The sequence below is a fragment of the Hippocampus bargibanti genome, linkage group LG18, assembly GCF_051943395.1.
Source record: "Hippocampus bargibanti isolate YZ-2025 linkage group LG18, ASM5194339v1, whole genome shotgun sequence".
Lineage (NCBI taxonomy): Eukaryota > Metazoa > Chordata > Actinopteri > Syngnathiformes > Syngnathidae > Hippocampus > Hippocampus bargibanti.
Genome location: NC_142751.1, coordinates 10,360,035 through 10,381,859, shown reverse-complemented (window position 1 = coordinate 10,381,859; position 21,825 = coordinate 10,360,035). Strand labels below are relative to the sequence as shown.

The window sequence follows — 21,825 nt, the reverse complement described above, 5'->3', positions numbered from 1 at the left end:
GGGTAGTTTGCAAATAAAATTGGACACAAACCTGTAATAACATTTTATTTTGTATTTTATTTTTTCATTTATTTGCCAACATGCATTGCTAAAGTTAGCTTCCGCCGTCGCAAATGCAGACAATACAATTTCAATCACTTTATTGCACCATTTATTGCAATTACTGATTCAAGAGGTCAAAAATAAAAAAAAAGCTTCCAGAGTGACATATTATGTCCAAACAAGTTACTTATTTTTATTTTTAATCTACATTAGAAACAGAGGACACATCTTCTAGGAAGGACTCGGGAATCGGATCCTCTGCCACTCGACAGGTTCGCACGATCCACTCATGTTCCGAGTCATCTGTTAGAAAAATAAAAATAATAAACTACCGTATTTTCAGGTGTATAAGGTGCTCCGGAGTATAAGGCAAACCTTTAATTAATGAAAAATCAAGATCAATAGCAATATCTTTTTACGGGTTTTCATAATGGGTAGACACACAGCAGAACTGATGTCAGTCACAGCTCACACCGAGACACTCGCACAAAACTCACTGACAGCATGCACGACCCAACCAGGCCCAGCCTCTTTATCTATCTATCTATCTATCTATCTATCTATCTATCTATCTATCTATCTATCTATCTATCTATCTATCTATCTATCTATCTATCTATCTATCTATCTATCTATCTATCTATCTATCTATCTATCTATCTATCTATCTATCTATCTATCTATCTATCTATCTAGTTGGCAATCTATTGGCTATATGGCTGGCGAGCTAGCTAATTGAGTCAGGAAACATATTGGCTATCTAGCTATCTATTAGCTATCGAGCATTCTATTAGCTATCTAGTTAGCTTTCTATCTTTTTGAGTTACTTCCGGGTTGCGTGAACGCTGGCGTGTGTGGCTGCTGCTACTCACCCACAGAAAAACTGATCCTGTGACTGGAAAGTGACCTTGAGAGTTTTGAAAGGCGCTTATAAATGACATGTATTATTATTATATCATCTTAATATATTATTTTTATATATTTTAAAAAATAACGCTTTTTATATATATTATTTTTTATATTTTAATATATATTTATTATTATTATTATTATTATTATTATTATTATTATTATTATTATTATTATTATTATTATGAAGTGACCTTGAGAGTTTTAAAAGGCACTTATAAATGAAATGAATTATTCTTATTATTATTAATATTTAAAAGGTGTGCTTCAATCATTTTAATTGTGTTTGAAACACTTGTGGATGCAAAACAATTATTTTTGCAAAACGTTTTTTTCTTTGTGTAGCCTTTCATCACGGTTTCGCGACTGGCGTCTGGGTGAAGAATGTACCCCCACAATAATATAATAATAATAATAATAATAATATGTGGGTGAGTAGCGGCAGCCACGCTCGCCAGCGTTCACTCACCCGGAAGTAACTCAAAAAGATAGAAAGCTAGCTAGCTACCCAATAGAATGCTAGATAGCTAATAAATAGCGAGATAGCCAATAGGTTTCCTGACTCAATTAGCTAGCTAGCCAGCCATATAACCAATAGATAGCCAACTAGATAGCTAGTAGCTAGCTATCTAGCTAATAATAATAATACATTTCATTTATAAGCGCCTTTCAAAACTCTCAAGGTCACTTTACAGTCAGAGGATACATTTATTTCTGTGGGTGAGCAGCGGCGGCCACACGCGCCAGCGTTCACTCAACTCAAATAGATAGAAAGCTAGCTATCTGGCTAATAGCTAGTTAATAGATAGCTAGCCAGCTAGAGAGCTAGACAGCTAGAGAGCTCTAGCTATCTAGTTAATAGATAGATAGCTAGCTAGAGAGCTATACAGCTAGAGCGCTCTAGCTATCTAGCTAATAGCTAGTTAATAGCCAGCTAGCTAGCTAGAGAGCGAGAGAGTTAGACAGCTCATGGATGGTCGTTCACTGTAGATCAAATTAAGCACGGCGGGGCCTCTCAAAAATGTCTTCCGCTTGACCACCATTTAAATATCTATCGGCCAGTAAACTGATTCGTAATCGGGCACAGCATGAAAGGAAGGATAATGGCGACTGAGCCGCAGAATTAAAAACACGGGTCACTTTTGTGTGTAAAAGGCAGCTTGAGCAGTGAAGTGCCATTCAGGTCGCTGGTAAATTTTGTCAAATCAAGATAAGCTTCACAATTAGGAGAAAATAACTTCTCACAGCCACTTCAGACACCCGTAAACAATAACCCCTCGCAAAATGGTCGCCCCCTTTTTTTTGTTGTCTGCCAAAAAAGGACTGCCAGAGGAGCAGATAATGCTGCAGTTCGTCAATTGTTACAAGTGAAATGTGGAGCTAATTGCAGGGGAAGTCGCCCTTCTCTGGAACGCGCGCAGCTGCATGCACTTGAGCGCGCGCGAAGGCCTCACCCCGAAAAGCTGGCGCGCGCGTGGGGCTCCATTGGGGCGGAGGGGGGGATGGGCGGTATTCAGGTCCAGGTTGTCGACTTGATTGTGTGTAATTTGGTAGCGACGGGCGTCAACGCTAACAGCCACTTCAAGCACAAAACTCTCCCAATCTTCTTCCTACCTGATCAGGAGGGAGAATATGGGGGGATTTGGGCCAGGGCTTGGTCAATTGAGCTTATCAGCAGCTGCAAACATTTTCCATCCGTCTTTGTGGCTCTAAAATGTAATCATCGGGGTCTACGTGTATCTCGTCATCGGGTCAAGAGGGGACCCCAATAACCTGCATTGATGATGATAAGATTGACCCCGATTCACGTCTTTGGTAATGGTGCCCTCTTCAGATTGGACGCTGGTGATTTAAGTTGGCCTAAATTGAGGACACAGGTGGCCGGTAAGTATTAGCGACATTTTTGCTGCCTAAGAGCGTGCATATTGGATACCCTGAAGATAATGTATGCCCAACGAAGTGAAGATAAGTATTAAAGAACAACCGACGTCTCCAGACAAGTTGTGTTCATAATTTGTAAAATCACTTCAAATGACTTCTACTGATGGTGAAATTAGAAAGAAAAGACATAAATAACGCGATGGTGAATCGTTGCACCAAGACTAAGATTTGATACTAGTTGACACACATTCCCAGCAGATAAATTAACCCATTTCCAACGGAGCTTGGGTGCCATCTTGTGCATTTTCCGGGACGCTACATTAGAGTCCTGATGGCTCGAATTGATACGGTGGACTTCTTTAATCAATTGCAAACATTTGTGCTTTCCTCTTCAGAACTATTTGAATCATATTCATAACTGGATGAGTAACAGGAAAGCATCTTCTCCGAATCTGAACTCTCTGAAGCCATTGTTTTGATTCTGGAGCAAAGGCAAGACGTCCTGGCGTGACGTCACGAACAAGGGGGCGGGACTTTCTGAAACTCGCCATTTCCGAGGTCATTTTGAAGTAGTTTTGGGACACTAACTCATTTTTATTGGTGTTTTGCATTTGACTAAAAATACCAGCCTGCGTGTTTCTGGTATTTTAGATGCTATAAAATGTTTTTCTGATGTCAGTTAGGAAACAAAAAATTGGTGTCGGTTGTCCTTTAATGGCTGTTTATTTGTGTGTCCTCCTTCATTGTCTGGCGACCAATCTAGGGTGCTAATGTTCGCTCATAAACCAGTTGGGAACATCCCCCTTCACTGTCTGGCGACCAATCAAGGGTGCCACTGTTGGCTCATAAATCAGTTGGGAACATTTAGGGTGAACCATATGAAGTCGATGGCAGTGCCAGTTAGACCAATTTCGAGCTAAGCTAGCACAGCTTCTTCGTTCAATGTAATTTATTATATTTTATTCTAAAAGCCAAATACATTTTAGTGTTATTTAATGAAGTTATTTGAAAATTTTTGGACTTGAAGATAAATTATTTTCTTGGAATTTTTAAAACTCGCTTCTTCATTGCTCAATTTCGAACAAACTTCCGTATTTAGTTACGTTACGTCAATCACGACCGACCGGCTGGTCGCGGATTGGTCCCAAGTCATGTAGAGGAGGGGGGGAAAACAACCATTCGTGTTTCTTTTTTAATGTTAATAATATATTTTTGTTTAAATGTAAACTTCACTATAATCATCGTATTACTTTAATTTTCACAAAAAGTATTTAAAAAATAAAATTAAATAAACCAGGTACGTCGACAGACGTACACCAGGTACGGTACTGACGCTTGACCCGGAAGTTGTTAGCACTCAGCAGCCTGACATTTTTTACTTGTTTTCAGGGCTTTATAACTTTTATCGTTATCATTTTTCTCGTTCCTAGTTTGTTTAGTGTACACTTCACTGAGGGTGCGGACTAAGAACTGGAATTTAGAGGGCTGAGTGAAGCACTTTAAAACGGTACGTGTGAGCTACTACAGTTAACAGCTAGCATAACAGCTTCTCAGGCTGTTGCTCATCTTGCCGTGCACATGCGCGGTAAGGAATCGATCGCGCGTCGTTGCTTCATCGAAGTCAGTCCAGAATATTTGGGCACACCTGCTGTTTCGAAGCAAGTAAATACAACTCGTTAATTCTGAAACCACAAATTAAGAACCCTATTTTGACTCCAAATTACTTTTGTTTTTGAACCCGTGGAGTGAAACAGTCCATGTGTAAGTCATCTGTGCCCAATTCACTTCTATGATATCATCACACAACAAAAACAGCATCTGGTTTGATACACATCTTAAAAATGATCATCCGTGCAAAACCGCGCTTTGGATTCAACCCAAATGGTATTTTCTGTTCACAGATGTACAGTAAGCGCAGCCAGGGTTTGAAATATTCCACTTCTCAAGCCCCAGGTTGATGTTATCTGTCTGTGGAACACCTCAGCCTGACGAGGACAAAGGGAGGGCCTGTCGTTTTAGTCACCAGAGGTGTTTTTGTTGGCACTGGAATGTTTTTCACAGAGGAGGCTTTTCAAAGGGAAGCGCTTATCCCAGAAACAGGAAAGCGCGCCAAACAATATGGTCACCCTGCAGCTGCCTGCTGTGTTGCTCCTTGAGAGTCGATGCCTGGATGCCTGTTCACAAATTAGCCTTGGCCCATACTATAAGGTATTTCTTAAAAGAAAACATCCACCATTTTAGTTTTATTTTGGTAGTTTCGTGCACTTTGTCACTGCTATGTGCTAAATATCAAACACAGAGGTCAATATTTGTCACCTGTTGCAAACAACCCGTTGGTTAATCAGCGCAGTTGTGTACTTGGAGGCCAAAGCCAGTGGAAACGTTAAAGAAATGGCTCGGCGTGCCTTCTGTTTGGTGATAACATAAGGACAGAATAGTTTTGTTGCTCTGACGGGTTCTAATAAAAGGATCTTTGACATGTTGGCAAAAATAAAGTCAGGTCCCAATGCCTCAGACTTTTAAATTGTCCCTCAAAAAAGTTCTGAATCGGGATTATAATTTATAAATATAACTAGTAGTTCACTGACAAAAAAACAGTACCTGTACTTTATTGATTCAAAAATGAAATTGCCGGAATAAATGGCACCGCAAATGCACATATTTTCAGATATTGCGCTTAAGTGAGACCCAGCGTTTGAAAAAAAGTGTTTTGTCTAATTTATAATTTTATCAGTTGCCTGGCAATTAACTCATTCACCGCCATTGACGAATTCATTCTGGAATTGAAGCGCCATTCCCGAAATTGTTCGGGTTTTGTTTTTTTCTTGCAGGGGTGCAGTTAAACCGGCCCCTCTATTCCATCAAGCCATCAACGACAATCAAAAAGGTAAATAAAACGACTTTATTACACAGTACAGTTTATTCCTTTAATTATAACCATAGAACATTTATTATACATAAAATAAGGTATATTTTGTGTAATGTTAAGGGTTAGAAAATAAGAAAGTAGAAAATTGTTTGATGGGGACCTGGGAACGGATTATTCTCATTTTAATGGTTTCCTATGAGAAATTATTTTTTGGGATACATAGTCTTCGCCTAACGCACTCTGTCTGGGAACCAATTAAATTCGTAAGCCAAGGTATCACTGTAATTCGCTGCCATTCTCGAATTCATTCAGGAATTGAAAAGTGACATGGAGCGCCATTCCCAAATTTGTTCGGGTTTTAGTTTTTCTTGCTGGGGTGCCGATAAAGCACTGGTTAGACCTCTGGCAATGTTTTTGTCCTTCCACGAGAGGGCAACATTTCGCTTTATTCCATGTTAGCGCGTTGTTCCAGCGTCAGCAGTTGTTAATTTAGGAATTAAGTCATTTTTTTTCTGATGAAATCAGAGAGTATAGGGTTTCTTACGCTGCATTGAATGTTAAACATGTAGTCCTAAAACTCAATATTGTGTGGGTCATGGAATTCAAGTGACAATGACAAAAACCCTGGCACTGGAGTGGACACATTTTTGCACATCTGGCAGTGAATGAGTTAAGAGCATACTTGTCCAACGACGAATTGACCTCTAAACTTGTTAAAACCCCCAAACAATGGCTCCCCTGGATTTTTGCCAGATTTGGGACTTGCGTCAAAACTTGACTTGCGTCTTTCTCCCACCTCAGCATTACCATGGCAGGCTACGCGTGTTCTCCTGTGAGAGTCAACTCCAAAAATAATCCCTGACCTCTTGGGTAATATTGGCCGACGATCCTATTGTTCTACGCTTTGGCACTCTGCCAGGCGAGAATGTTTGCCCACACTAGCAACGGTGTCTAAGGATGGGTCTGTAAATGGAGCGGTGATTATCCAGCGCTATGGTCACATTCATTTTGTTCTGTCAGGTAAGTATAGGTGAGTTGTCTCTTTTATCCACGCTTGAGAATAGCAACTTGCATCTACTCCTTCCTCTTTTCTTAATGCGTGGAGGTGTTTCCCCACACCGGATTCGTTTTTTTTTTTCTTCCCGCCCCCAGTGTACCATCATCATTGCATCCTGGACGGGAAGCCCTGAGGCAATAAATCCCGAGTGTACATGCGCTCTGACAAATGCCCTTACACTTCCTTGGGGTGGAAAATAAATCTATGCAGGATACAGGAGCATTTTTCTTTGGAAAAAAAAAGTGTCTCAAGACAAGATGGTACGTCAAATCCACATGGACACTCTTGAGCAAGAACGCTGCTAAATGCAGAATAAAGAGGAGAAATCGTTGGGATTTGATTCTATTCTTAGAAGAACAAACCTGCCACTCTAGCGTTTTAAAGGACAACCGACACCATTTTTTTGTTTCCTAACTGACATCAGAAAAACGTTTTATAGCATCTAAAATACCCAAAACACGCAGGCTGATATTTTTAGTCAAACACAAAACACCAGTAAAAATGACTCAGTGTCCCAAAACTACTTCAAAATGACGCCCCCTTGTTCATGACATCACGCCAGGACGTCTTGCCTTGCTCTAGAATCAAAACAGATTCGGAGAAGATGCTTTCTTGTTACTCATCCAGTTATGAATCTGATTCAAATAGTTCTGAAGAGGAAAGCATAAATGTTTGCAATCGATTAAAGAAGTCCTCCCGTATCAATTCGAGCCATCAGGTCTCCAATGTAGCGTCCCAGAAATTGCACAAGATGGCGCCCAAGCTCCGTTGGAAATGGGCTGATTTGTCTGCTGGGAATTTGAGTCAACTAGTATCAAATAGTAGTCTTGGTGCAACACACAAGGATTCACCTTTGCATTATTTATGTATTTTCCTTCTAATTTCGCATCAACACGGTGTTTTCAAACGAAAAAAAGTACCCAAAATGCATTGTGTCGCTTTCTCGGTCAGGGGCGTTCCAGACGTGATGTCACTTCAGGAATCGTCACCAACTCGAAAACAAGACTTCCTGAATATTCAGCGCGAGGCTTAAAACGTAAAATATGGCTATATGCGGTGGAATATTATAAAATACGCTCAGTCGAAGTCATTTGAAGTGATTTTACAAATTATGGATACAACTTGTCCGGAGGTGACCTTTGTCCTTTAAAGCTGCTTGGTTATTATATTATTATGATGCAATATATGAACCGCTGAAGTGTTTTCTTTGTCTCACCAGCAATTCTGAGGAAAGAACCATTGTAAGAAGTGATCGTTCTCGTTTCGGGGTCATAGAAACCATCTCCACAGTCATAACAGCCTTCAGGAATGACACGTGGAGGATGCAGGTCTGTCAGCTGGGATTCACCTTTGTGGGGGGGGAGAAAAATTGACATGCAATGTGATTTACTCTTAAAACGCGATTCACTCTTAAAACAGTCGATTAAATGACAACAATATCAACCTGCCGGGCGAAGGCCATTGCATCTCTCGGTGTAGAAACGTCTGTCATTGCCATCGCAGTAATCCCAGTCCTTCTCTTGGTACCGCAGCCCGTCAGCAAAAGTGAAGGATCCCTTTTTTCATAACACAAGAAATGGAAACTCAATATATCTGAACATTTATTTGATTCAATTACCGTATTTTCCAGTGTATAAGGTGCACCGGAGTATAAGGCGCACCCCCAATGAATGATGGATGATCTTTTTTTTTTCCATAAATAAGGCGCACCGGACAAGGCACATCTTCAATGAATGAATAAATGTTTTCCAAACATAACATATAAATCTATAAAAGTTTTCCAAATATAAGGCACACCACATTATAAGGTGCTACATTAGAGGCTTGGCACTACTTTTGCAGGGGGAAAAATTGAGTCTGTGGCTGTTGACAGTATAATAATAATAATAATAATACATTTCATTTTTAAGCACCTTTCAAAACTCTCAAGGACACTTTTGTCACAGGATATTTTTTCTGTAGTTGCGAGACCTCTTGTGGCTGAAATATTACTTCACATATAAGGCGTATAAGGCGCAGGGTCATCTTATGAAGAAAATCAAGGCTTTTGTGTGCGCCTTATACGCGGGAAAATACGGCATTTGACTTGCACATCTGCTTATGACATGGGAGAGGAATAAAAAACGCTAACATCTCTCCAGAACAAAACAATTTAAGAAAACAAGATTGAAAGCCGCTGTTTTGCAAATATCACTCTTTAAGTCGCACATGGGGAATGTGTTTTTTTTTTCATCTTTGTTTTTGGTTCGAGGCAGGGATGGAGATTCCAATCTGCGTGGATAGACTCTAATGGGAGACAATGGGTTTTGCCTTCTGGTAAACAAATGGCGTGTATATGTGTGCGTGGAAGGAGACAAGGGCTCATAATAGAAAAAAAAGTGAACATGGTTGGGGAATGTTGTTTATTAGAAACAGCTACTTTCCAAACTAAACAATGCAATTAGATATAAAAAAAAAAGCGTCTGACATCTGTTCCGACATGGAAAAACAGAGCGAATGGGACCTTTGAAATTGATGTCATTCATTTGTAGCCCCATCCAAGCTAAATATGTGCATGGCCATTACAATGGTTACCTAATTGAATTTGATTTTCTTTTGTTGGGAGGTTGGAAATCTTAAACGCAAGACATGAGCATAGTGTGATGAGGAACTTATGTCAAGACGAGTGATGACCGTTACTCGGTATAAGGGACAGAGCCAAAACTTGATCCATCTGGTGGTGCATTTAGATGTCAATATAAAATACAGAATCAATTGTGGAAGCTTCACATGGTAAGTCAATCCAAATTATATATTTTTTTCTATATACAGTGATACCTCAGTTTACAAATTTAATTGGTTCCCAGAAAGTGTGTCTAAGGCGAAAAGTTCGTCTGCCAAACATTTATTTCCCATAAGAAACCATTAAAAATGAGAATAATCCGTTTCCAGGTCTCCATAAAGCATAATTTTCTGCTAAATAAGCCTTAAAAATACACATAATATCACTTATTTTATGTATACTAAATGTGCTATTGTGTTGTAATTAAAGAAATTAACTCTACTGTATAATAAAGTCGTTTTATTTACCTTTGTGATATTTGTTGATCTAGTTGCCTCTTGATGATATCCGAGTGAAGTTGCTGTGCTTTCTCGGCAATACCCTCACACACTATCCCCCTGCTAGCTGCTTTTCGTTAATCCAAATCGACAGAAGTTTTTCAACCTCTTCTATTGCCTGAGACCGTTGCTTAGACAACACAGAAACATCCTTAGCCATACGTAGCAATGGTCGACTTAGCATACTGGTACTGGGACGTTAAGTCACACAAACGCGCACCTTGTTCGTGGTTTTCAATGATCTCCTTCTGCTGGGCCGTAATTTTCTTTTGTGTCCTCTTCGCCTTAACACTAGCCTGTGGTGGGGTCTTTTTTTGTCCCAAAAAAAGCAAAACTATCCACTCGATAACAAACCACGTCTGCACTGAGTGCACTCAAAGAACGTGGGTGTGGAAAACTAGTCCGCCAGCCATTGTGGCATGTGTTTCCCGAAAACTAGTTTGTATGCCAAGATTATATTCTCGCAAATTTAATGTACGTAAAGTGAAAAAATCTTAAACTAAAGCGTTCGTAAACTGAGGTATCGCTGTAGTATATGAAATCTGCCTAGCTACAAGTGACCATTTAATTGAGTCATGACCAAAAAAAATGGAAATAAATCTCGGAGAGGCTGAATGACTGTTGCTTATGTGATTAACATTTAGTACTTATTATTATTTTTTTAAATATGGGATATTATTTTTCATATAAATTGCTCTTGGTCCGATAAAGCTGTGTTACTTATCCCGGGAGTTCAACGTGTTGCCGTTTGGGCTCAGCATCGTTGCATCAGCGCAGGTGCGGGGAAGTCTTGACTGAGTTTAGTCACGGTTCACTGCGACGATCATTTCAAGTGACCCTCATCGGAATTGATGATAATAACTGCAATGATTGCTGCTGTAAATGCACGTGAGCAGGATAGAATACAGCTTTGTCAAGTATGACACAGAGAAACTTAATCGCCGTTACAAGAATGCCGAATGATTACTATAACATGGAGCAGATGGAATATTAAGTATAACCGATTTGAAACATAGAGTAGATGCGTGCATAGAAATACACAAAAACACACACACACACACTCTATGGCGATGCCGTTCTCCCAGGTAGCCTCGTATTTACTTCCATTTGGAAAGTGGAGCACCCCTCCTCCATGGAACATCCCTTCTTTCATCTCCCCGATGTACTTGGTTTCTGACGGGAAGGTGTACTCCCCTTCTCCTTCCATCCTAAAAGGATGATACACCGCCATGTTAAAATATATCCTGTAACAATGTGTATAAACCAGAATAATTGAAAAATGCATGACTTCTTAAACGTATTACATCACAGTATACTTTTTTACCTGTTATTTGCAGTGATGCCTACGCTATTATTTTGTTTGTTTTTGCCCCCACCCCCAAACACACACATACACTTGTGCATACCTTTTTTCACTGAATTTATATATCATTTCAATTTCAGCATTCACACATTGATCATTGCTAATGAAACGGCTACAATTAAAATAACATTGTACTTACCTGCTATTTAGAGTAGGGCCTTCATAACTGCTTCCGGTGAGCTCCATTTTCACCCTTAACTTGTGTTTCAAAAAAAGCAGTCTCCTCAGAATTGATTTTCTTCTGCATTTACGATGGCACAAAATATAGAAATCTGTTTACCACACACGAGTGTCAAACGGTCTCCGTTCACCAGTTTTAAATAGCGTCCGTGTTACCATGGCAACATTTAATTCACTATTGTGTCAAGTTAAAGTTGCGTCCAGTTATATTTTATGCCGATGGAATATTTAAACAAAGACATTTTTACACAAACTCCCAAGTTTATGTACTCCCAAAAACAAAATCAGACTTCCATTAAACATTTAATTACCCAGATCCCAACTGCGCGTGCGTGTTTCAATGAAGTACTCGTCAGAATGCGTCATCAACACGCGCCTCCGACTTGTCGTGAAAACTGACCTTCTCGGCGGCTCGGTCGCTCGTCCTGGACCAGACGAGGAGACACCTTCAAAGTCCTGACAGTGTCGTCGTTTTCCCCGCGTGTGCTTTGTTCCACACGCATGCAGCCATGCCGGTGGAACTCCCAAGTTTGCAGGAGCTAAAAGTGGACGAGGTAAACAACTTTGTGAATGGAAATTATACCCAAGCTAAGAAGTTAGCATGTTAGCTATTATGCTAACCACTTTCGCTTATCGTTTGTAATATGAAGGAATTTACTGCAAGAACCATAATTTACCTGTCATTAGTCGTAGTACTCATAGAAGAGTTGCACTGCGCATTTAAAAAGAAATCATGTCTTTATGCTAACGTAACCGGCGCCTCAGATACCAGATTGCATAGCAAGCAGCGCAAGCTAATTTTAATAGTTTGAATCATAACACTCAGCAATATAAGTTTAATTGTGTCTGCTATGCACCGAAATTCTGTCATTCACGGCAACGTCGTATGGCAGGCTGAATTTATCTCTGTAAGGCAGAAAAAAATCATAACAAAGATAGGGTTTTGTTTTGATCGACAACGCCCGACGTTTTTTATTGTGCTTCTGGTTTGCAGTAGTCTTGAGCTGCAAAATATCATAAAAAGAGCCGTTTTTAATTTTTCTATAAACGTGTTAATAAATGAGACATGTTTGCAGCAGCAGTAGCTCTTAATTATGGCACAATTCTTTACACAATTGGAACAGCAACCATAATAATAACCATTGAATTGAAACAATTGATTGTAAAGTTACTATCGATATCTTAATGGCTGTTGAACATAAATATAGTGAGGTTTTTTGATGTACAGGTGCCTGACAATGCGCACAACTCTGGTTTGTGTCTCATCTACAGTCTCACTGTACTTAGGTGTTCTTTTTTCCTTGGGCCTCTTCACATTTTCCGAATACATACACAAGTTTGATTGTAGAATTTAATATGCATTGGAATTGTTCTTTGTCAGTTAACTTTTATTCACGACACCCGACCAGATCAAAGTGTCATCTGCGGTGCTGAAGGCAGCTGCTCACCACTATGGCTCCCAGTGTGACAAACCCAACAAAGAGTTCATGCTCTGCCGCTGGGAGGAAAAGGACCCTCGCAAATGTCTCAAAGAAGGGAGGAAAGTAAACGAGTGTGCGCTCAACTTCTTCAGGTACGTTCCTATTACTTGTTTCAATCTGAACCGTGCACTGCGGCAGCTTTATGAAATACTACCAAACTAGTATTGCGTATTACAACAATAATACTGGTGGCTATTTCACACGAGGCATTCAAGTTTAGTGAAGTGGCGAATTCAAACGTGGAAACTGCACTAAACGCATTTTAGCACTGTAAAATGAACGATGAATGATACTGCATGCCTACTGAAAAACTGGAATTATAGCCTTTTTGTTTTTAGAGTTGCATTCTCCTATATTATGATGCTAATTTGAGGAATTATTCAGTCCAAGCAGAGAACAAGTGAGACCACAATAATTACCGTATATTCTGCACTATCAAGCGCACCTAAGAGATTTTTTTTTTTTCAAAAGCTGACCATGCGCCTCATAATCCAGTGCCCTTTACGTAAAGAAAACATTTTAAAATTGAAGGTGCCCCTTATAATGCGATGCACCTTATCTATGGAAAAGGTTTTTACATATGTCATTTGTTGAAGGTGTGCCTTATATTCCGAAAATACGGTACTTGAATGTGGAAAGTGGGCACAAAGCATTTTTAAAAACAAACCATCCCTTGATATGATTTGTAGGAAGATGATTTCAAAACAAAGCGCTCTTGAATATTCATTTATATTGTCGGCAATATTGAGTCGAACTTTGTTTCCAATGCACGTGTACAGAGTTGTGGCATACCTGTATTTCCCCATTTTGCCTATCAGGCAAATCAAGGGGAACTGCGCCGAGTCGTTCACCGAGTACTGGACCTGCCTGGACTATTCCAGTTTGGCCGAGCTGCGCCGTTGCCGTCGGCAACAGCAATCCTTCGACAACTGCGTCCTTGACAAGCTGGGCTGGGAGCGACCTGAGCTGGGAGATCTGTCGAAGGTGAGCCTCGTTAGCGAGCACTTCAATGTTGATGGCTGCCATCGGTGTTGATTAGAGGAGCTTTTGATTGCATCTACCAAATTGTAGATTTCACAAATCATGCCTTTCTCCCTGCACCTGCCCCTTTTTCACTTCCAACTTTCCCCTGTCAGTCAAAGCAGTAACAAACCTGCATTTGCCATCAGGCCACAGTCATTTTTTTTTTTTGAATAATGCGACATTTCCTCGAAAGAAAGGTCTCCCTTCACAACCATCCATCCATTTTGTGAAGCCCTTATTGAACACATGCTCATTTCTGAGTTTAAACCTGTTTTTTTTGTGATTCATGTTCTTTGCATAATTACTGTATGTATAATTACAAACCAATGTACACTGATACCTTGGTTTACGAACCCCTTGGCTTACAAACTTTTCGGTTTACAAACGTTAAATTTATGAACATTTTACCTCGGCATCCAAACTTTTTTTGGGATACACACGGATCGCCACGATGAGTGATGTGTCGTTCGCGAACGAGCCCGTTCTCCTCACAAGAAAATGGCAGCCGGCTTGTCCTCTATTCCGCACCCCCAGTCGTCGGTTAAAGCCACGTGATTGGTCAAGAACGCAACAGTGAGGGGAAGTGGTTCAAATATTAAAGAGACGGGCAGACGACAGTGAGAGAGTTTCAAACAACTCGCGCAAGCCATCTGTACACTTGATGCAAAAAGCTATCAACCCAGCTAAACAGAACACAATTGATGAGGAAAGGGTAAAATGATCGCAGAGAAAGTACCTACAATAGATCATTCCTCAAGATGGTGAAAGAAGAAGGCTACGTTCCTCATCAAGTGTTTAATGCTGATGAAACCTGCCATTCCATTCCATCAAGCCATCAACGACCATCAAAGGTAAATAAACTGTACTGTATTATACAGTACAGTTTATTTCTTTAATTATAATCCCATACCACATTAATTATACATAAAATAAGGAATATGATGTGTAGTTTTAAGGCTTAGAAAATTAGAAAGTAGAACATTGTTTTATGGGGATCTAGAAACGGATTATTCTCATTTTAATGTTTTCCTATGGGACATTAATTTTTGGGATACACACTTTTTGCCTTACGCACTTTGCATGGGAACCAATTAAGTTCGTAAGCCAAGGTATCACTATACTTCTACGGGTAACAATGGAGTCGATGGCTGCTAACAATAGTTGTGAGACCTGTTGTGGATCAATATTACTTTACGTATAAGGCGCAGGGTCATTTTTTGAGGAAAATGAAGCCTTCTCGGTGCACCTTATACACCGGAAAATAGGTTTGTTTTTTTCCCACCAACAAATACAGACTAATAATGTGTCGAGTATGTGTTATTGTTACACATTGTATTTTTATTCATGTAGTCAATGTGCACATGACTGCCATTGATAGGTCCTCAGAGCCCCATGGTGTCAACATTTGAATGCAAGGAAGTGCGAGCACTTCTAACCACGTGATGGCGTGCCTGATTTATATTCTCAGGTGACCAAGGTTGCAACCTCGAGGCCTCTGCCGGAGAACCCCTACCACTCTCGCCCGCGCCCCGAGCCCAACCCGACCATCGAGGGTAAACTTGAGCCTTCCAAATATGGCAGCAGGTTGTTCTTTTGGCCCTGGTGAGGTCACAGGCTCTGTTCAAGGTCACCAAATGTTCTGACAGTGGCAGTTTGTCATTGTTTGGTGGCTTTTGCACAGAGCTTCACCATCGTCATGAAATTCATTTTGACGAAAGGAAGGCCATTGTAGCTTTCCTGTCCACTTCTGTAAATGTCATATGCGAACATTGCTGTCACATAATAAAAAAAATAAATTAAGGATATATCTATATGTCTTTTTGTATTTTTTTTTGTTGTCTCAAAGCTGCTTGTACGTCACTATTTCTGCACATCTGCGCTTTGTCCGAGCAATGTACTGTCAGCCTGATTGAGGGCCCGGTTCAAGGTCAAGACTAAAAGGTGACTACCTCCAGCCACAGAGAGCTGCTTCTGCTTCCTTCTTTTCCCCCCCAGCTCGCTTCCCGTTCCGTGACCCGACCTGGATGGAGTGAAAAAGAAGCACTTAAGCGATGCGCGTAAAAGCGTATTTGTGTCGCCGGCTCACGTGCGCAGACACGCGAGTACATGATGACCTCCGAATGAGATGGGAAGAGAAGCCAATTGAACGCCTCGCTGACCTGACCAACAGATGTGAGCAAAACTGGATTATTATTCATATTATTATTTTTCACTCCTTCTGTCCAAGTTTCAGTTGTAGTGGAGGTATTTTCCAAGCGAGTCGTCATCACTCGGATTAGGTCTTTAACCTCTGCCATGTTCTTGATTTCTACAGGGAACAATAGCAATGCTCCAATTGGCAGCTCAACACACGAGGCTCACAGGTGTTTACTTGGAGACGTCTTTTGAAAGCAGACTTTTCAAGGCTCGACCGTAATGCGGCGATGATCCTTCTGACTTCATCACAAGATCCAAATAAACACTCAGATACTTGCTCGGTAAATATTGAGCCAGAGCTTTTCATAACGGCACCTTAAATTAATGCAAACCTGAAATTTCTGTGTAAAGTCAAGCATAATCTATTTTGGAACTCTGGTTCACCTCTGATGGATTTAGAAACAGTTTCTGGCATTGGAAGGGCAGCGCCGTGCAGTAGTGGATAGCATGTTTGGCTCCAATCTTCTGAGGTTTGGGACTTTTGTCAATTTTTGTTCCAAACAATTGACAAGATTCTTCCCACTCAGTTGATTATCACGCCCATCTCCAGTTTGGTGCATTTGAATGTAGACTGTGTGAAGAAATCCCCCACCCACGGTGTGGACTGGATCAGCGGTGTGCACGGGAAATGTCTGACAGAACCTCTTCTGACCTGCACGTAGAAGGAGAAAAGGGGAGGAGGGAAGATTGAATCCAAAGAGGAAAGGAGGTGTGGATTAAGGGAAATACGGAGCAGAAGAAGGCAAGGCGTAGTGGAGGGGGTGCGGGCATGCGTGGAGGAGTGATTAACATCCAAGTAAAAGGGGGGAGCAGGAGGAAAGTGAGATGCGGTAGAGGCAAGCTGGGGGGATGACTTGAAAGCGTGGCGAGGGTGGGGGGGCTCTCCGAACATGTTCGGTGGCTGGCCAAGAGGCCCCCGGGGCTCGTGGCAGGGCCTCGCCTCCATGCGACTTGCAGGAAGCGGCGGGTCATCGTTGTTTGACACGGCAGCGCCACAGGAAACGTGCTCTGGCACAGGAAAGAAATACAATACGGGGCTTTCACAAAGCAACAGCCCGCCTGGGAGCTGGACACGCTAAAATACTCCCAACGACTTTGGCTGCTTTCTAACACGACTGTCAATATTTCCAATGCCCGGTGACACGCTGGAGACAATGGAATGAATGTTTGGATTGGTGATGAGCGCCAAAACAGTGCAGGGTGGCAGATGTCGACGGGTTCTGCAAATGGATATGGAGTTGAAACCGGCGGGTCATCCATAACGTTAAGAGCCCCCTTTTCCCGCCCCCAAATGAGGGTACCCTTGAGATGGGCCCTGAAAATAGAGGCGTGTTTTATCTGTTTACACTCCTTGCCTTTTCGCCCCTGTGATCTTATCCTGAGTGCTACTTTCATGTCGCCTCCCTCGCACTTGGCTTTGAACCGCCATGCAGGTTGTGGCTTTACGCGCCCGATGGCCACAAGTGCCCACCACTGAAACCCACCTTGTCACCCCCTTGTGCGGAGAAGAGGCTGAAACGTAGCAAAAAATGCAAAGATGTGTTTATTTCTGCATCTTTCAACAGTCCGTGAATTACCACCAGTGAGTGATATAAGTGCAACAAACATCCAAAATCAACTTGGGGATTTGATTTATTGGCGCTCAGTCCTCAAGCCAAGTTTGTACTCTTAACAGCTTTCATGCCCAACAATATTGACAGCCCCGGACAAAAAAACTGCTACTTGGACCCTTCCAAACATGAATTGCCCATAGAAAACCATTAAAAATGAGAATAATCCTTTCCCAGGTCCCCATAAAACATAATTTTCTACTAAATAAGACTTAAAACTGCACAAAACATACCTTATTTTATGTATAATAAATGTGCTATTTTATTGTAATTAAAGAAATAAACTGTACTGTATAATAAAGTCGTTTGCTTTACCTTTAGATTTAGATTTATATTGATGGTTGTTAATGTCGTTGCCTCTTGATGATATCTGAGTGAAGTTGCCCTGCTTTCTCTGTGATAATATCCTCACTAACATGGTCCGCTGCGAGCTGCTTTTGTTCTGCTGTCTCACATAAATCCGCTTCAATTCCAAGCCGTGACAGTTGCACATGCGGATCGGCGCTCTGCGCTGACGCTCCTTTCTTCTTCTTCTCCATGAATTCTTCTTGAATAATTCCACATTGTCTTTCAGCTTTCTTTCATTGCATTTCCCCTGTTGTGCTGCTTCCAGATGTGTGTTTTCATATTTAAGCATTTAACCAATCACATTTCAGCCATCTTTTGTTACTAGGGTCAAAAATCTACCTGGATGCCTTCACAATCAGTTCTGCGGGCCCTGACGCATTAAATAAGTGTCGATAACACTGTTGCTTTCGCCAATTAGATTTCGAGTTGGACACACCAAAGCCTTCTGGCAGGCCTTATTTCCTGGCTAACGGTACCCTCTAGTGGACTTGTAGTAAATCACACCACACTTTTTATATAACTCGCAGATGTAGCTGCGGTAAAGGTCGCATAGTCATGAAATAGTCATGAAGGGTAGGATTGATTCAGACGTAGCACTACTGAAGGCCTAGGAGTAACATGGATTATTTATCTGGATTAATTTGATAGATTGATCGGTGCCCCTAGACTTTTTACTATTCATTATTTGCTGACACACTAGCGATTAAAGCAAGAACAGTTTAAAAGACGCGCACACCTTAATAGTGTTTATGATGGAAGGCTGCACTGGCGACTGAGTGATGACGACTCGTGTTTTGCATTCCATGCAGACACGCTCGGCAGACGCTGTTATCCCGCTACATTTTTCCCCCCCCAACACCTTTTGAATGTCTCGCTTAAGAAAACAACCGTCCCACATTGGATGCTGCGTGCGTCGGGTGCTTGGTTGGCTGGTTAAAAACAAGACGGAGCGGCAGGGGCGCTGGTTCCATTGGCAGCTAGGCTTGGTCACACGTTAATGGAGGCGTCTCTTATAACTGTGCCAAAAAACAACAACATGGCGCTTAGCGCAAGCTAATGCTTATGTGGTTGATGATGACCGCTCATTTTTTAATTGGGTTTTTATTGCAATATCACTCAATGGATTTAAGATGGGTGAGCTATTATAGTTTTTCTCCCTTCAAACCGAAATTCAATTCAACATCTAATAAGATATATTTCAAATAAAAAAATGCAAAGTCACCTTTCCGCATTTAGTCCTGAGATTGACGTCTTTGTCCTACACAGTCTTAACTCATTCACGTGCAAAAATGTGTCCATTCCAGTGCCAGGGTTTTTGTCATTGTCACTCGACTTCTAGAACCCACAGAATATTGAGTTTTAACACTACATAAAAATTCCATACAGCGTTAGAAACCTTAGACCACAGATGTCAAAGTCAAGGCCCGCGGGCCAAATCCGGCCCGCCACATCATTTTTTTCGGCCCGCGAAAGCAAATCAAACTTGTTAAATTCCATGATGATTGCTAAAATCTGAGCCAAAATTTCATATTTTTGGATGTCAACCACAATAAAAGTCATTATTATTGACTTCAGATTTGAAAACGAGTTATTCATTAATTTGCTGTGTGCTCTATATGTAATATTTGAAGGGATTTAAACATTCTAATGGGTTCCCCAAATTCATAACGGCTCTCGAGAGGAAACCATAACTACAGTGTGGCCCGCGGCAAAAAATGACTTTGACACCCCTGCCTTAGACAATCTTCTTTCATCAGAAAAGAGTTAACTCCTCAATTATATGGGTATGGAGTTTTGTTCACCTCTTCTGCCTCTTTTTGGTGTCTTCAGACCAAACAAGTACAGCAAAATGCATTGACGTGATGGAAGGACTGCTACAATGTGTCCTTTTTTTCAGTCAGGGGCGTTCCTTCAGTGACGTAGGGTGAGGACTCGTCACCAACTCAAAAACATGACTTCCGTTATATTCAGCGCGAGTCTTAAAACGTAAAATATAGCTATATGTGGTGGAATCTTTGTAAAATACGCTCAGTAGAAGTCATTTGAAGCCATTTTACAAATTATGGACACAACTTGTCCGGAGACGTCGGTTGTCCTTTAAATATGATAACTTCTATTCTGTCTAATCTGTATCAATGAGTTAAGCAACTTTACTGTTATCCTCAATTCACACCTCTCCCCTTTTTTTTGTAGGTAGCATCTATCAGCATTCACACACACATACTGACCGGATCGCATTCTTATAAACAATTCTTGTAAAATTTTCAGTGAGCTAACCTTAGAAGCGATTTTCTGCGGGGCGCCGTTCACTCTCCCGTGTGTTTATTTCACTGTAAAACTAAGAGTGCAGTCTTTTTTTTTTTTTTTCAGAGGGTCGCTGCCTATTTATTCTGTGGTATCGTAGCAAAAGTGGACTAATGTGAGGTATGTGATGAAATGAAATGACATACAATACGGCTTAACACTCAAGATGTTGCGGTTTGGGTGCTTGCCTTCCTGTATGTATGTGAATATGTGTGTTCATACATATTGCATGCATGTGTTATATAAAAAAAGTGCTGCTTTTAAATGTTTACATGGTTGTGTGTTTTTACATATTACGTATGGACAAGGCCGTTTCAGGCATTTATGTTGCCACAACTCCTACAGGGCCGCCGTGTGTTTATGTTGGCTCGAGCCCAGACCTTCATCGCTCTTCCACTGATAGCGCCATTTCTCCATCCCTTCTGTCCCTCCGGCTATTTACAAGTCTACCACAGACTCTTTTTTTTTCTCTCTCTTCGTGCCAACATCAAATCCTTTTTCTTTTTTTGCTTCTTTTTCTGCTTTCCTCCTGTAAGTAATAGTCGACTTGCCTTCACGCTGTCTTCCCCTTTGCTTTATCTCGCATTGTTTCACTGGTCTCATCAGCCAAAACAGACCTTGCCCAGCTGTACCGGTTGGATGTTAAACCTCTGTTCATTTTTCAATTTCTTTTCTTCATTTGTTTATACACGCTAAAAAAAATGATACATACTCATTTTTGGAGCGAGGGAGTGTGAATCATGAGTGCAAATTATTAATGAGTGGATATTATCGCCGGGAAAGCTCGGCAACTTCACTCGGATAGCGTCAAGAGGCTGTGAGATGACCTTGAGAGTTTTGAAAGGCACTTAGAAATGAAATATTATTATTATTATTTCCATAAATATCGCTATCTATTAGCTGTCTAGCTCACTGGTGTCAAAGTCACGGCCCGCGGGCCAAATCCGGCCCGCCACATCATTTTTTTCGGCCCGCGAAAGCAAATCAAACTTGTTAAATTCCATGATGATTGCTAAAATCTGAGCCAAAATTTAATATGTTTGGATGTCAACCACAATAAAAGTCATTATTCTTGACTTGAGATTTGAAAACGAGTTATTCATTAATTTGCTGTGTGCTCTATATGTAATATTTGAAGGGATTTAAACATTCTAATGGGTTCCCTAAATTCATAACGGCCCTCGAGAGGAACCCATAACTACAATGTGGCCCGCGGCAAAAAATCACTTTGACACCCCTGGTGTGGCTGGCTATATATTAGCTAACTAGCTAGCTATTAGCTATCTATCAGGCAAGCTATCTGGCTGGCTAGCTATTAGCTAGCCAGCTTTCTATCTATTTGAGTTACTTCCGGGTTGAGTGAACACTGGCGCGTGTGCTGCTGCTGCTCACCCACAGAAAAAAATGATCCTGTGACCTTGAGAGTTTTGAAAGGCGCTTAGAAATGAAATTTATTATTATTA

The 21,825-nt window shown here is 41.0% G+C and overlaps 2 protein-coding genes and 1 long non-coding RNA gene across 5 annotated transcripts; 2 read left to right on the top strand and 1 right to left on the bottom strand.

The window, feature by feature from the left end:
* Positions 1-108: 108 nt before the first annotated feature.
* morn5 (MORN repeat containing 5) lies at positions 109-11,709 on the bottom strand. 2 transcript variants are annotated; one of them, XM_089020134.1, is made up of 5 exons: positions 11,360-11,709; positions 10,920-11,065; positions 8,203-8,316; positions 7,975-8,106; positions 109-345 (listed from the first exon to the last, which is right to left on the bottom strand). In XM_089020134.1, the coding sequence occupies exons 1-5, from the start codon at positions 11,404-11,406 to the stop codon at positions 242-244; spliced, it is 543 nt and encodes a 180-aa protein (XP_088876260.1). In that variant the 5' UTR covers positions 11,407-11,709; the 3' UTR covers positions 109-241. The 2 variants fall into 2 exon arrangements, with proteins under 2 accessions (XP_088876260.1, XP_088876259.1); XM_089020133.1 differs by having other exon boundaries at positions 10,920-11,709.
* LOC148884564 (uncharacterized) lies at positions 4,190-8,117 on the top strand. The gene is made up of 5 exons (XR_016118238.1): positions 4,190-4,339; positions 4,734-5,040; positions 5,664-5,719; positions 6,503-7,018; positions 7,978-8,117. It is a non-coding gene; the product is annotated as an uncharacterized LOC148884564 (long non-coding RNA).
* Positions 11,710-11,772: 63 nt separating the features above from the next.
* On the top strand, positions 11,773-15,715 carry ndufa8 (NADH:ubiquinone oxidoreductase subunit A8). Of its 2 annotated transcripts, none has more exons than XM_089020135.1 (4): positions 11,773-11,954; positions 12,810-12,973; positions 13,661-13,865; positions 15,373-15,715. In XM_089020135.1, exons 1-4 carry the CDS (start codon positions 11,910-11,912, stop codon positions 15,508-15,510), a joined length of 552 nt encoding a protein of 183 aa, XP_088876261.1. In that variant the 5' UTR covers positions 11,773-11,909; the 3' UTR covers positions 15,511-15,715. The 2 variants fall into 2 exon arrangements, with proteins under 2 accessions (XP_088876261.1, XP_088876262.1); XM_089020136.1 differs by having other exon boundaries at positions 11,775-11,954; positions 13,700-13,865.
* Positions 15,716-21,825: the final 6,110 nt, after the last annotated feature.